General features: G+C 40.1%; 1 protein-coding gene across 1 annotated transcript in view; it reads left to right on the plus strand.

Moving 5' to 3' along the window:
• TMC1 (transmembrane channel like 1) overlaps positions 1–14217 on the plus strand; it is a 104801-nt gene that overhangs the window by 32152 nt on the left and 58432 nt on the right. The window contains exons 5-8 of the mRNA XM_042912074.1: positions 827–917; positions 2647–2728; positions 10101–10207; positions 13095–13193. Coding sequence (XP_042768008.1) covers positions 827–917; positions 2647–2728; positions 10101–10207; positions 13095–13193 — 379 coding nt within the window. The remainder of the gene's footprint in view (positions 1–826; positions 918–2646; positions 2729–10100; positions 10208–13094; positions 13194–14217) is intronic.

Below are 14217 nucleotides of genomic sequence, written 5' to 3' on the forward strand. Positions count from 1 at the left end.
CTGGGTTATGCCCTCTGCTGTCCCGAAAAGTCAAGACAAACCTGGGCCACCTCTATTTTTAAAAGTTTTTCGTATATCAAACAAACAGCAATAGCAAAATTGGCCAGCCGAGTTTATAAAATTATAGTATATTTAACATTCTCCATTTTCGTGAACTGATGCTTTTCTATACACACACACACACATACAGAGAGACCTAAGTGTGACTACTGAAAGGTATAACTATTTGGGAGTAATATTAAACTTTATCTTTGAGGCCCTTTCTGAATGTGAGGCCAAAAGTACTCCTTCCCTTTCTCTTCTTCCCTCAACCCAATTTGCTGTACATAACATTTTTGTTTCAACTCATAATTGGTTTTATGAGATTAAATACCAGGTCAGTAACTGTGCTCCATGTCAGTTTGTCCTAAACTCTTTGCCTTATTTTACAAAAGGAACCCTTAAAAAAGAAGAAGAGAAAATATTTTAAAATAAACATTCTGACTGCCAGAAGCTGAAGTCAACTTTGGATTCAATTTTATATGTGGTGGAAATGAAAAGAACTAGAGTTCTCGATTTTGACACTTAGCATAAATTCCTTGCTTTTTGATGACTCCAGCTGATTAATAAGTGAGACTAAAATATCTTATTCTTCCTGGCCGGAATTAAAAAGCTTAAACATCTATTACGAGTCCAGAGCTTGAAATAGAGCTTAAATTCATGTGCTAAGGGTCTGGAAGAACTAAGGCTACAAACCTGATAAAATGAAATGTCCACTACCTCTATTCTATGCATCTCAACCTATACCCCATTCCCTCTTACCCCTTATTTTGTTTTATTTTCTCAGGGAAGCAAAAAAATTTGTGAGTGAAAATGAAGGAGCCCTTGGGAAAGGAAAAGGAAAGCAGTGGTTTGCATTTAAGATGATGATGGCTAAGGTAAGCATTTTCACAACTCAGTTTGGTCGATGTTGTATATTCTCGATGGCGGCCTCTCAAATGAAATGGTGATTTATGGCAAAAAGACTTACTTGTGTGATTTTATCACTCTGAAACGGTAAAGATTGTGCCCCTTTCACTTCCATTCCCTGGTAGTTAAGGGGTTCTGGGTCAAAGTTTGTTGCTCTACAAGTTGTTATCTACAAGTTTCAGGGCCATACAGCTACCAGGAACATAAACTATAAATTGAATAGAATATGAAAAAAGCCCCAAATGATATAGTAATATAAACATAGATCCTTGGAAAAGATAGAAAAGAAACTAACATTTCATTAGTATTTACTTATGCCAAGCACTGAATCGAATCCCTCTATGAAGGTACCGTATTTAATTCTCAAAGCAAAATAGGTATATAGGTATTATTATCCCCTTTTTATAATTGTTATACCACTTGTAGGCTGAATTCATTTCCATAAAGATGGGGTTTTGTGAATAAAATTCACACCTTAAATATGAAATATAGATTTATGATATATATCAGGGAGTAATAAGTCTGTCTTTATAATTTAAATGAATGGAATCAATATTTATGCTTTTGTTTCTGGCTTCTTTGACGCAATATTATATTCATGAGACACATCTGTGTTGTGGTAGTTGTTCATTTTTATTGATGTGTTGTATTCCATTGTATGAAGGTACCACTATTTACTCATCCATTCTATTGTAGATGGATATTTGGGCTCTTTCTAGGTTGGGTAACCTTTTGAACTTCAGACTTGTCTCATACTGTTATTTGGGCTCTATTGCACCTGTCCATCTCACACATTATCCCAGCGTTATGTGCACATATGCAAAGTTAGCTTCCCTGTTCCCATTCTTCCTTGTGGTCCTCTTGACCATGGATGGCCCAACATTGTGGAGTAAAATGGAAGGAAGGTCTTTTATAAAACTAATGTAGGGGGGGGCCTGGGTGGCTCAGTCAGTTAAGCATCTGACTCTTGATTTCGGCTCACGTCATGATCTCATGGTTCGTGGAACCCAGCCCCACATCGGGCTCTGCATTGACAGTGTGGAGCCTGCTTGGGATTCTCTCTCTTCCTCTCTCTCTCCCCCTCCCCTGCACTCTCTCTCAAAACAAATAAGCTTTTAAAAAAGCTAATGTATGATTCTTTTTCTTCCTCCCTTTCCTATGATACCATGACTTTCCATTTAGTTAGATGCTCTACCCCTCCCAGAATAAAAAGTGTCCCATGTCATAACACTTCCCATCCTGTATCAAAATTACTTGTTTAGGTACAGCTTACTCTAATAGTCCCAGAAGCCCTTCAAGGCAGGAATGATGTCTTATTCATAGTTCATTAATTTCTTCATGCAACAAGTATTTAATTAAACATATACAATTTGCCAGTCAACTTAGTAGGTGCTACCCCAGTCCCTGCTCCCTTATGGTCTGGAAGAATAAACAGATCTTTCTCAGCATATTTTTTATAAAATAGGGGATCCATAAACGTTTTTTTTAATTGAATTGGTGTGAAGGTGGGTGGGGAACAGAGAAGCAAGTGAATCCTACTGGTTTGTTTTTTTTTTTCTTTTTACAAAAAGCCTTATGTGGCACTAGAGAGATCTTTCCAAGTTCATTGTCTTGTGATATTTGGGGATGGGGTGGAGGATAAAACATCTTGACAAACAAGAGGCTAGGTTTTATTGTTCTATTTGGCTTTCTTTTCAGAAATGGGCGAAATTTCTTCGTGATTTTGAAAACTTCAAAGCTGCTTGTGTCCCGTGGGAAAACAAAATCAAAGCAATTGAAAGTAAGTGCTCATGAGATCTCATTAGATGGGAAGGTTGTTTCATAAGCTTATCAGATGTATTTCTCGGTTTCTGTACTATTGGAAAGATTAAAAACAAGAAAACAAACAAACAAAAGTTATCATTTTTAACATTCTTTTAGTTTACTGTGAAAATTTGTTAGTACTCACCAGTCACAGCCCTGGAGACTCCATTCTCCCTTCCTATATTAGACCAAAATATTCTCATTCTGACCTTGTGTTCTGTCCTATACAGGGAAGTCAATATTGTGCACAGTGACACTGAGTCATATATATCATTGGGAAGGTAGTGATTTTATTTTGGCAATGAACATGACATTGAAAGTATATACTCTTATGAGATTTAGACAATAATCAAATTGAACAATGTCTACAAAGAGTGAAGAAATCTTAAAGCCTCATTTTCACGTCTGAAGTAGAATAAGTTAATCACATCACCATCCAGGAATTTGTTATGTGAATACCATTACGTTATTGTGCCTTCATTTTATACAGTATTCACAGGGTACAGAGAAGTCAGGAGAATATACTTGATCAAAAGCGTATTTAGAACAGTGCTCTAGGCTTGGAATAAAGCCAATAAAAATTTAAAAAATTGTAAATGTAATAAATAATGTTTTTAAATAAGAAAGAATACAGAATATAAAGAAAAAGGGTCATATTTAAAATGAGGGTGAGCATAATCTTGCCATGTTTTGGTTTCTAAGAGTTTCGACTAGGATCTGAATTTCCTCCCTGAGTTTTCAGACTGAGAAGCAGATTTTCCTGCTGGTTAAACTTGGCGTTGCATAATTAAAATGGAGGCTCCACAGGGAGATAACACAGTTGATGGATAGTTCATGGACATGATTGGGCATGTTTTAGGAGTGCCTATCCTCAGTCCTCTGTCTCTCATTATCAAGTGGCAATGAATTAAAAACACATCAGCTAATTAATTACACTTCCACATATTCCTGTATGATCACATTATTACTTTATTTTCTTCCTTAACACTTACTATCTAAAATACTGTATTTTAGGGGTGCTTGGGTGGCTCAGTCGGTTGAGCATCCGACTTTGGCTCAGGTCATGATCTCACAGTTTGTGGGTTCGAGACCCACATCAGGCTCTGTGCTGATGGTTCAGGCCTTGGAGCCTGCTTCGGATTCTGTGTCTCCCTCTCTCTCTGCCCCTGCCCTGCTCACACTCTGTCTCTCTCCATCTCAAAAATAAATAAACATTTAAAAAAAGGCTCTAAAAAACTATGAATGTGATTTCTTTTTAAATACATCTTAACAGGGGCAACTGGGTGACTCAGTCAGTTGAACCTCCAACTTCAGCTCAGGTCATGATCTCACAGTTTGTGGGATCGAGCCCTGCATCAGGCTCTGTGCTGACAGCTCAGAGCCTGGAGCCCGCTTCGGATTCTGTGTCTCCCTGTCTCTGCCCCTCCCCGGCTCACGCTTCGTCTCAATCTGTTTCTCAAAAATAAATAAATGTTAAAAAAAAATTTTTTTAAATACTGTATTTTAAATTTAATTTTTTTAATATTTATTTATTTTTGATAGAGAGAGAGAGAGAGACAGAGTGTGAGTGGGGGAGGGGCAGAGAGAGAGGGAGACACAGAAGCTGAAGCAGGTTCCAGGCTCCAAGTTATTAGCACAGAGCCCGATGGGGGGCTTGAACTCACGTACGGTAAAATCATGACCTGAGCCGAAGTCAGACGCTCAACCGACTGAGCCACCCAGGCACCCCTTAAATTTAATTTTTAACTGTCATTTCATTTCATTTTATTTTGTGCTTATTTCTTCGAATAGACATGAGAGAAGAGGTTTGGTTCTCTTCCTCCTGGATTGCCAAACCTAGAATTTGACTGTAATAAATATGTGTTGAATAAAGTGAAAGAGTAGACATTCCTCACATGTCTACCATTCTAGGAAGTGGAAAAAGGAATTTAGACATGTCAGAAAAGAACAGACGTCACGGAATCCTTAGGTTTCAAGTGTGCAGCTGAAATACGCTAACCTGAGAGGTATGGAGGGACAGAAAGACATTTGGAACATTAAGATCTTGATACAATTTGTGTGGAAAGAACTCTGGGTTCTGCTCTTGCTTTGCTACACATTAGCTGTTCTGCTCCTCGGTGGTCATGTAATCTCTCTGGGCCTCTGTCTCATTCACCTGTGAGATGATAGGGTTGAATCTTGACCAGTTTTGAGATGTATCCCCATACATTTGTAAGAATGATCATTAAAATATGTACATTTGCACATTTTTTATTTCGAAGGTACACTAGAGCAGTTCTAACTTGTCTCAATAACAATGTCATGCCCGCTTGCATTGCAGTAGCCTATCTTGAGGAGGCCAGAAACAGATGGGATTATTTTTATTGCCAGAATTTCACACAAGAATGAATTACATATATGGCCACCATCTATCATTTGTGTTACTGTGGGGAAGACAGATTGAGGGCCACTCAGTTATACTCTTAGTTATTTTCCTTCCTCTCTTCTTCCTCCAGAAAATTTGGAACAGTCAGCTGGATGATGTCAAGCACATTACTTTCTCTTCCTTATGCAATTTATGATTTGATTAGGTTGCCCTGATTTCTCCACCTTTCATGGTGCTATGCTTCCCTGTGAAGAACTGACCCTCATTTTCTAGTCTATCAACAATCGCCACAACCACTGCCCTTTGAGCATCACTCAGATACTCCGCAGACATTTCATATACTCTTTACCATGCATGCAATGTGCACATTAACCTAACTGTACCAGAATTAGTCACTAGAGGAGCTGAAATGCAAGGTGAAGTCTGTCTGGGTCCAAAGCTTGTGGTTTCCTCAATGTGGCTTGCTCATTTATCACTTTACAGAACATTTTATAAACTTTTTCTTTGGCAACAGTTCCCAGAGTGGATTCTACCAGGGCAATGGCAGGATGGGTAGTTATAGAATTTCTTGATCAATATCCTACTTGGGGAATTATTTTCCATTTTCTCATGCATTTAGTTTTGAATGAGCTATTTATTTAATTATATACTTCATCTTCTATAAGATGCTTAATGCATTATGATCATAATGATAATCATAAATACACCATAGACTCTGGGGCTATTATGTTAGTTGAAAAGTATGAAACCTCTCTAAGACTGTACTAGCAAAGTCCTTGGGTCATAGTAACCATCCCATAGAAAGTACCCTACCAAAGATGGGGAAGCATGTATCTGCGATGGTCTTTGAAACTTAACTAAATGGAAATTGGAAAAGAGATGGGAAAGGCAGTCATGTTCCAATCTTTTCTAAAGGTTGAGGTCCTTTTGCCCCTTACTGGCTCCAGATAATCCAAATCAAATTTGCCACATTTAATTTTCCTAGACCAATTTGAAAGAAACTGTGCTTTTTGTCCTAGCCCAACAAGATGATATGTATATTGTACTCATGCAGCAGGTGATTTAATTGGTCTTTTCCCATTTAGAAATGCTCATATTTGTCTGCCTGTCTTATTACCCAACTGTTCAAGAGGAAATTATCCATGATGACAGACTACAAATTGCTTTGCCTTAATAATAAATAACCAGAGGGAGGGAGAGGTGAAACTTTAACCTGAATTTAAAAGAAATGCAAGAAAATTCAGCAACCAGAATATTGCATAAGCTTAAAAGTTCTCACTGGAATACATACCAAGGACTCTGTTTTAATACATGAATAATTCATTATGGAAACAGGATTTATTAGTTAGATTAAAGAAAAAAAGAACAGGTCATTTCTGGGCACAATCCAAATTTATGAATGTGCATGGCCTTGGCTGATTCATGGATATTGCCTATATTCTTTCAGACATACATGCACATGGCATAATTATTCCATATATTATAGTTTTAAAAAGATAATTTGATTATGATTCTACCTGACGAGCAATATAGCACTGTGGTTAAAAGAGATCTAGATTTAGAGTCAAACACCTAGGAATCAAGGCTGCCTGGTTTAGAACTCTGGCTCCATCATTTACTACCTACAGAACTACCCACGTGACCCCGGTTTCATCATTTCCTAGCTGTGTAACCCACGGGCTTAAGTCTCTGTAAGGTGAGAGTACAGTATTTCTCCTCTTGCAGGAATTCGATGACTAAATGAATTAATACACAAGATCAAGACAGGTGTCTGAAACAAACATTCATTACATATCAGCTGTTACTATTATTAGTCAAGTTTTGGTTCAGTCCAATGCTTATGTTTAATTTTGGGGTTCTCCATCCACACAGTGGGCCTAATAACACTTAACCTTATTGGGTTCTAGAGGTAGTTAAATGAGTTGATGTCAAAGTTTTCAGTATGCATAATTGACCAGCGAGATATGCCAGCTGTTGTTGTTGTTGTTGTTGTTGTTGTTGTTGTTGTTATCATTACCACTACTACAACCTATTCTTGTTCTTTACAATTTTATCTAAGAGACTAAGCACACGGGAATGGATGTTCTTTCCAATTATCTTTTAGCTACACTATAGTCAGGTTTCTCTCTTTAGTAAATGCCAGATTTAGTCCCAATCAGGGGACCATTAGCCGTGGGTGCTAATAAGTAGAGCAAAACTGTAAGAAGGGAGGTAGGAAAGGAAGAAGGGGAGGAAAGAAGGAAGGGAAGGAGGAAGGGAAGAAGGCCACGAGGGAGGGAGGGAGGGAGAGAAGGAGGAAAGCATGAGTCAGCATCCCATGCTTGGGATTCTACACCAGAAGATCTCCTGTGTGTTTCAGGGAAAAGCTTACTCCGGGTACCTAGAGACAAAGTTTCTTCTCCAATTAATGAGTAACTATAATGACTAGGAAGCTGGAAGTCTACTGCCTTCAATAAAACATGACAAGTGAACCTGGCTGACGCAGTCCTTGGGCAATTGTTACCAGAGAACATAGATAACAGCCATGAAATGATATGAAATCACTGGGAGCCAGGTGGATGATCAGATGTCCTGGGAGGGGCAGATCTGCTGAGCCTTCCTGCAGATGGACCAGCGCATCTGGTTACAGCACCTGCGGGCGTGTTTAGCAAAACCACATGCTTTCAGAAATCCTGTAGAACTCCGTATCCCTCTACAAAGTGAAATGAATCCAAAGATTCAGATTTCAAAATCATTGGGTTTTTTTAAAAACGTCCATTTAGCCATTGACTTTTTTAAAGTTTCTATAAAAATTGCCTCTGTGTTGTGGGAATAGGCAAGGTGGCACCTAAAGAATATTCTAAGTTCCAGAAATAGCAGCATGACTCTCATGTGATCTCAGCCTCATGTTACTAAGCAGAGGCTGGAATTTGCTTCATAGCAGCCTCCTTCCTTCTGCAATAATGTTTCCCCACCAGTAATGTTGCAAAGCCAGAAGGCCAAGAAAAGCTTTGGTCACTGGAGGTATTTTGCTGAATGAGTCAGGAAAAAGGGCCCGATGCAGTGGGGGTGACTGCCAGTGTTCATTGTTTCTTCTTGGGCAACCGAAAATGGGAATTGGGAAGATTAAGGAAACTAGTAACTTAACGTTGAACCTTAAGTGGTCAAGAAAAGTCTGGCTTTTGTTAATTGGTGAAATCTCAACGTGAGACCTCAAATTCCTGTTCTTTCTTCCTCTTCCATTCTCTGTTGTAAGATCATGTTTTTTTATTTTTTTCTCAGCAAATACGATTTGGACAGATCACTATCCACGGTGGCGCACGAGTGTCGATGGCACATTCTTGCCTGTCCCTTCCCAATTCATTTCCCAAAGTGGAGGAGACTTCTTAAAGGTCACGGTCCCCCCACCGCCACCCCACTCCAGCTGCTTAACACCTGTTGGTGACTTCTCATCACATTTAAAATAAAAGCCTCACTTTCTACCTTGCCTTAAGAGGTCCTACGCAGTGTGGGTTGGCTTGTCTCTCCGTCCTCATCTGTCACCAATTTCCCTTGTTCATTGGGCTCCAACTACACAGTCCTCTGCTTTGTTCCTCAATTGTCCTGAGCTCTTGCCTGCCTCCAGATATTTGTTCTGGCTCTTTCCTCTGCTTGAGCGGCTCTTCCCCAGCCTGGGCATTGTGCCTCTTCCTCCAACTTCAGACCGAGGCTCGAATGCTACCCTCTTTGATATACCTTCCTCAACGAACTTATTGAAAGCAACCCTCTTGATATTTTATAATCAGGACCTATCTGGTTATAATAATTACATATATGTAATTGTTACAAATATATAATCATATGTAATCTTATATATCATATATAATACATACGTATCATATAAATGATGCATGCATACATGCTATATCACACATAATATATATGCATTAATCAATGTATAAAGCGAATATACATATATAATATATATGATATATAATATACATGCTATTCACACATGATATGATGTATAATATAATATATAATATATTATGATAAATACATATATTTAATTAATTTATTTAGTTTTTAAATTCCTGCATTTTTGTTGTTTCCATACCTCACTAAAATGTAAGTTGTATTAGGGCAGCAACCGTATCTGTGACATTGTGCTTCACATCTAAAGTAATTCCTGGCAGAAGATGCTTTATTTTATTTATTTTTTTTAAGTTTATTTATTTGTTTTGAGAAAGACAGAGAGCACACGAGCAGGGAAGGGGCAGAGAGAGAGAGGGGGGAGAGAGAAAGTCCCGAGCCATCTCCATGTTGTGAGCACAGAGCCCAACGTGGGGTTCCATCTCAGGATCCGTGAGATCAAGACCTGAGCTGCAACCAAGAGTCGGATGCTTAACCAACTGAGCCACCCCAGGCGCCCCAGAAGATACTTTAAATATGTGAGGAGTGAGTGAATAACCTTCAGCTACTGTGCTGTACCTAAAAAATGCCAGTTAAGTCAGACAAATAGCACGGGGCGGTCTGTTAGGACAGCTGTCCAGAAAGGATGTGGTAAACATTTTTGAGAAGAGCCTTGTTGGCTGACAGGAAGGAGGCAGAAGGGCAGTAATGATCATGATAATGGCGGAAAACTGCTGGCCAGGTACTGCAGCAACTACCTTACAGGTATTTGCTCACGCAACTGTACTAACTCCAGGCATGAAATGGGCTCTTCAAGGAGCACTTCTAGCTGCTAAGCACAAGGCAGCTTTCCCTCGGATGGACTCTAAAGGCGTAGGTCACAGTCATTCTACACAACGGCAACTACACAGTAGAGAGCACTTCCATCACCATTAACTTTCCCTCTTCCAGGATAGAAACAGGAGGACGCCAGAGACTGTCGATATGATGTCCACGTGAAAAGAACCCAAGTGTCGCCAGGAGCAGATCTCTTATGGAAAGCACCAAGACAGTGGCTTTTGTTTCCTTTTGATTCTGACCTGTCTCTCAATCTTTTAACTTTTCTTTTTGGTAGGTCAGTTTGGCTCATCGGTGGCCTCATACTTCCTCTTCTTGAGATGGATGTATGGAGTAAATATGGTTCTCTTTATCTTGACATTCAGCCTCATCATGTTGCCAGAGGTAAGATTCTGACTTCCGGGTTACAAAAAAATAGCTGGAACAAGTTTCTCCTGTCCTAGAAAATTTCTTTCCTCTTCTGAAAAATAGAATGATTAACTGGCCGTATCCACTCTGAGAGTCGTAGCCCAGGTAACAAGGTTAATCTTCAAACTCGTGCCCGTGGGCTGAAGATCCTACTCATTGCTCCAAAGGGTACATGAGCTTCCTGAAATCATATATAAAATGTGGTGTGTCTGTTTAAATGTACATTTTTATATGGAAGGGTTCATGGCTTCTATCAGATTCCCAAGGTGGTCCCTGTGCTCAAATGTTAATTGCTCAAAAGGAAAGCTTCGACACCTTGTGAATTGTATTTATTTATTTTGCCAAGTTTGCTTGGAAAGAAATATTCCTTAATGCATCTGTCTTTTCTATTTGAAGAAACACAACATGAGCAGTTTTTTTCCACATGTAAAGTAAGATAACCCAGGCACACACACGCACGCACACATACACAGTGGGGTGGGGTCTTTTAGGATCAAAGTCAGAGAGGAGAGTAAAGCAGATAGTGGGTCCAGAGTGAAGAAGGAGGCAAAGCCCTGAGCTGATGTGGGGAAAAGAGTCAATCAACTAAGGCCAACAAACAAGACTGAGGTTGGAGTCTTTAGTCACAAGAGGTTAGATGGCTCTGATCTTTGGGTGCTTACTTATCACACAGAAGTCAGTTTAGGCTTTATTCGGGCTACAGAGGGTCTTTTTGGTGTCATTATTTCAAAGCCAACTTGTTCAGAACAGTATTGCCGACAGCCAAAACTAAGCGTTTTGAGTGATTTTTTATTTCCATGTGTTTTTTTAAATATGAAATTTATTGTCATATTGGTTTCCATACAACACCCAGTGCTCATCCCAACAGGTACCCTCCTCAATACCCATCACCCACCCTGCCCTCCCTCCCACCCCCAATCAACCGTCAGATTGTTAGGTTAGAGCACTGGGTTTTAAATCAGTGCCAGCTTCTGCATTGAGCCTCCCCATGGGCATAACAATCCCAATAGTGCTTTACGTGCATGAAGAATTTTGCTTTTAATAGTGCAAAACACTTTCATTTCTTTTACTTACTGAGCCTCACAACAAATGTAAGAAGTAGACTTACAGAAGCATTTCTTTCCCCTTTAAAAATGTGGAAACAGAGTCACGGGTTGCTTATTGGGCTTAACCAATATCTTGAGAGTGAGGGGTTTTTTTCAAGTCGTTCCAGGACTGGGATCATGATTCTATTTTTTGTCCCAAGATTTTGCCTCTCAATCCACTACTTTTATAATCCCTGAGATAATTCGGGGCATTCTACGGCTATGTGGCTCTTAGAAGTCAGTAGACATAGATCAGAAGTCTGGCGAGTCCATTTCTCAAGTGAAAACTTTCAGGCGATAGAGCAGAATGTATGTATTTCATCTATTTCAGATTAACCCCAGCTTTATTTCTGCTCATGTCTCCAAGGAAACTTGAAACTCCATCACTGGCTATTATGACACTCCTTAGTGTCAGACTCGGGGCATACGTGGAGTTTTATCAACGGCACTTACTCTTTCCCCTACAGCACACAGCCTCCGTGGAAATGAACGGTTGTGGCTGATTTGTTCCAACTATATGAAATTACAGAATGCCTGGTGTATAGTGGAGGGAGTTAATATGTGTTTGATTGGATGTATTCCTAGAACTAAGAAGCATATTGTCTTTGGATGCTTTCTTACAGGTTTGTGTTAGTTGCTGTGAGAGGCATCCTGTTTTCTGGGCATTGGTTACCAGCTCCAGCAAAAGAACAAAAGAGGATAGAAACCTCACGTGCTAGCTTTACAGAACCGCCAGAGGCCAAGACTGGTCCCCTCCTGGCAATGAGGCTCCATTTTTCAGCAGCCTCCAGCCCACAGACTCATTCAGCCTTCCTTTGATTCAAATGCCCTTTCGCCCAAAGGGCCGAGCCTGAGACCTTAATCTCCTTTGTTCTCTGTGCCCCTCAACTTTGGAGTGAGACAGGGTAGGACCCACCTTCTGCTCTGTTCAGTCCTAGGAAGCCAAGAAGCTTCCATGGAAGCTGTGCAGCCTATGTGGAGGGTAGGAGTAGGGGCTGACTTCCATAAAGCTGCACACTCAGGCGTCCAGTCACATTCATCCTCCACCCCCAGCCCCAGGGAAGAAATTTTCATGTCCCATAAGAAGCAGCATCTGCTTGGCAAGCCTTGTGCCTGCCCTAGCGGGGTGCTTTTACCAGTTCTCACCAGGAAATCTGCCAGGACCCTATTCTTGTCCCCTTGCTGGCTGGCTCGGCCCCTAAAAATTCCTCTTTGAATCTGGCAGCATAAGATCAGGGGAGCAAACCTGAATTAGTGGTAAAGCAAATATAATCAGGGTACCCATCTTTCCTCCCATTTGACCCTCTCAAATTGTATAAGTGATTCCCTTGAGTCTTCTCTTTCTTAACATGAAGGAGAGAATCTCCCACCACCCCCAACCCTAAGAAGCAGCCCCACATGAAGATGTGGGTAGTATGGTTTGCTTGAACACTATAGTTCCCCCAAAGGCCTCTTTTCTCCTCTCCAGACCTCCCCTAAAGGAGACCAGTTTAGAGGTGGTGGTGGGTCATGGGGCTTCTCAGCAAGCCTTCTGGGCATTGTGGTTGGCCCGACTGCTGGTGGTCCACTGAACTTAGAAGGAAGGGTTCCTAGCACTCCCTTTGTTCTTAACTCTGGATTTAGTAGTCAATTCTCGGAAAATGGGACCCCACGTGGAGACCCACAGAGTCTCCATGAAAAAGTTTCAGAAGTGCTTTTAAACAAAACCATTTGTGATCACATGTGTGGCTCAGACTTTGTTTCCAATTATTAACTGTTTTCTTTGCTTCTCTATACAGTACCTCTGGGGTTTGCCATATGGCAGTTTACCTAGGAAAACAGTTCCCAGAGCTGAAGAGGCATCTGCGGCAAACTTCGGTGTGTTGTACGACTTCAACGTAAGTGTCTCTACATAGCTGTGTTGGTAGGAGGATGGATTTGTCCTTACTCTCTGAAACCCCATGGCCTCCTCTTAAGATGAAGGTCTTAAGAGATATGTCCCTGCCCCTTGTTAAAAAAAATAAGGAAGGAAGGAAGGAAGGAAGGAAGGAAGGGAAAAAGGAAGGATGGAAGGAAGGAAGGGGGAAAAAGAGAAAGGAGGAAAGGGAGGGAGGGGGGTGGGAGGAATGAAAGGAAAGAAGGAAGGGAGAGAAAGAAAAAAAAGAATAGGCTTAATAATGTGATAATATGATTAAATGGGAATATAGATGACTGAATGAAGGTGAGCTCAGAGTTCAAAGACTTGAAACAAATATCTTTATCTCTGGCTTTGGAAAAGAACAAAGGAAGAATTTGCAAATGTGCTTTTTGAAAAATCTCATAGGATTCTTAGGGAATTAGAGCTTTGCTTCCTAAACAAGTCTATTTAGTATTATTCAATAGTCAATTCCAGACACAGCTAAATATTAAATACTAAACAGTACTAAATATTAACTGATAAATAATACTAAAATGACTACCACGGTTGTGGTACCTGTATGAGCATGACTCCACTATAGTATGGGGGTAAGTTTCACTTTTTCAGCTGCCCTGGGTGAGGATTATTGTTATGGCAGAGATTCATTTTTACCCATTGAAAAAATCATGTCAAGAGTTTGATTCAAGTCTGTGGCAACTATTAAATTTCACACATTTCTTTTCTAAATAGTGACCAGATTGGAGATGGTTGGAAGTGTAGAAGATAAGAAAGTAGTAAGGTGGAGATTGGGGAATTGATAATTCAAGGAATTTTTGGACAGTGGCAAATGAGGACAAGCTTTTATGTAACCTGGGGAATCAAAGAAGGAAAGAAAAACAATGAACACTCTTCATGTTCATAGTGCTGATAGGTATATTTCACAGATATTTTGAATTCTGTCCTCAAACTCCCTAAATTATGAGCTTCCTAAAGAGGGGATCCTATCTATTACACCTTCTTTGAAG

This window comes from Panthera leo, chromosome D4 (assembly GCF_018350215.1).
Source record: "Panthera leo isolate Ple1 chromosome D4, P.leo_Ple1_pat1.1, whole genome shotgun sequence".
In the NCBI taxonomy this organism is placed as follows: Eukaryota; Metazoa; Chordata; class Mammalia; order Carnivora; family Felidae; genus Panthera; species Panthera leo.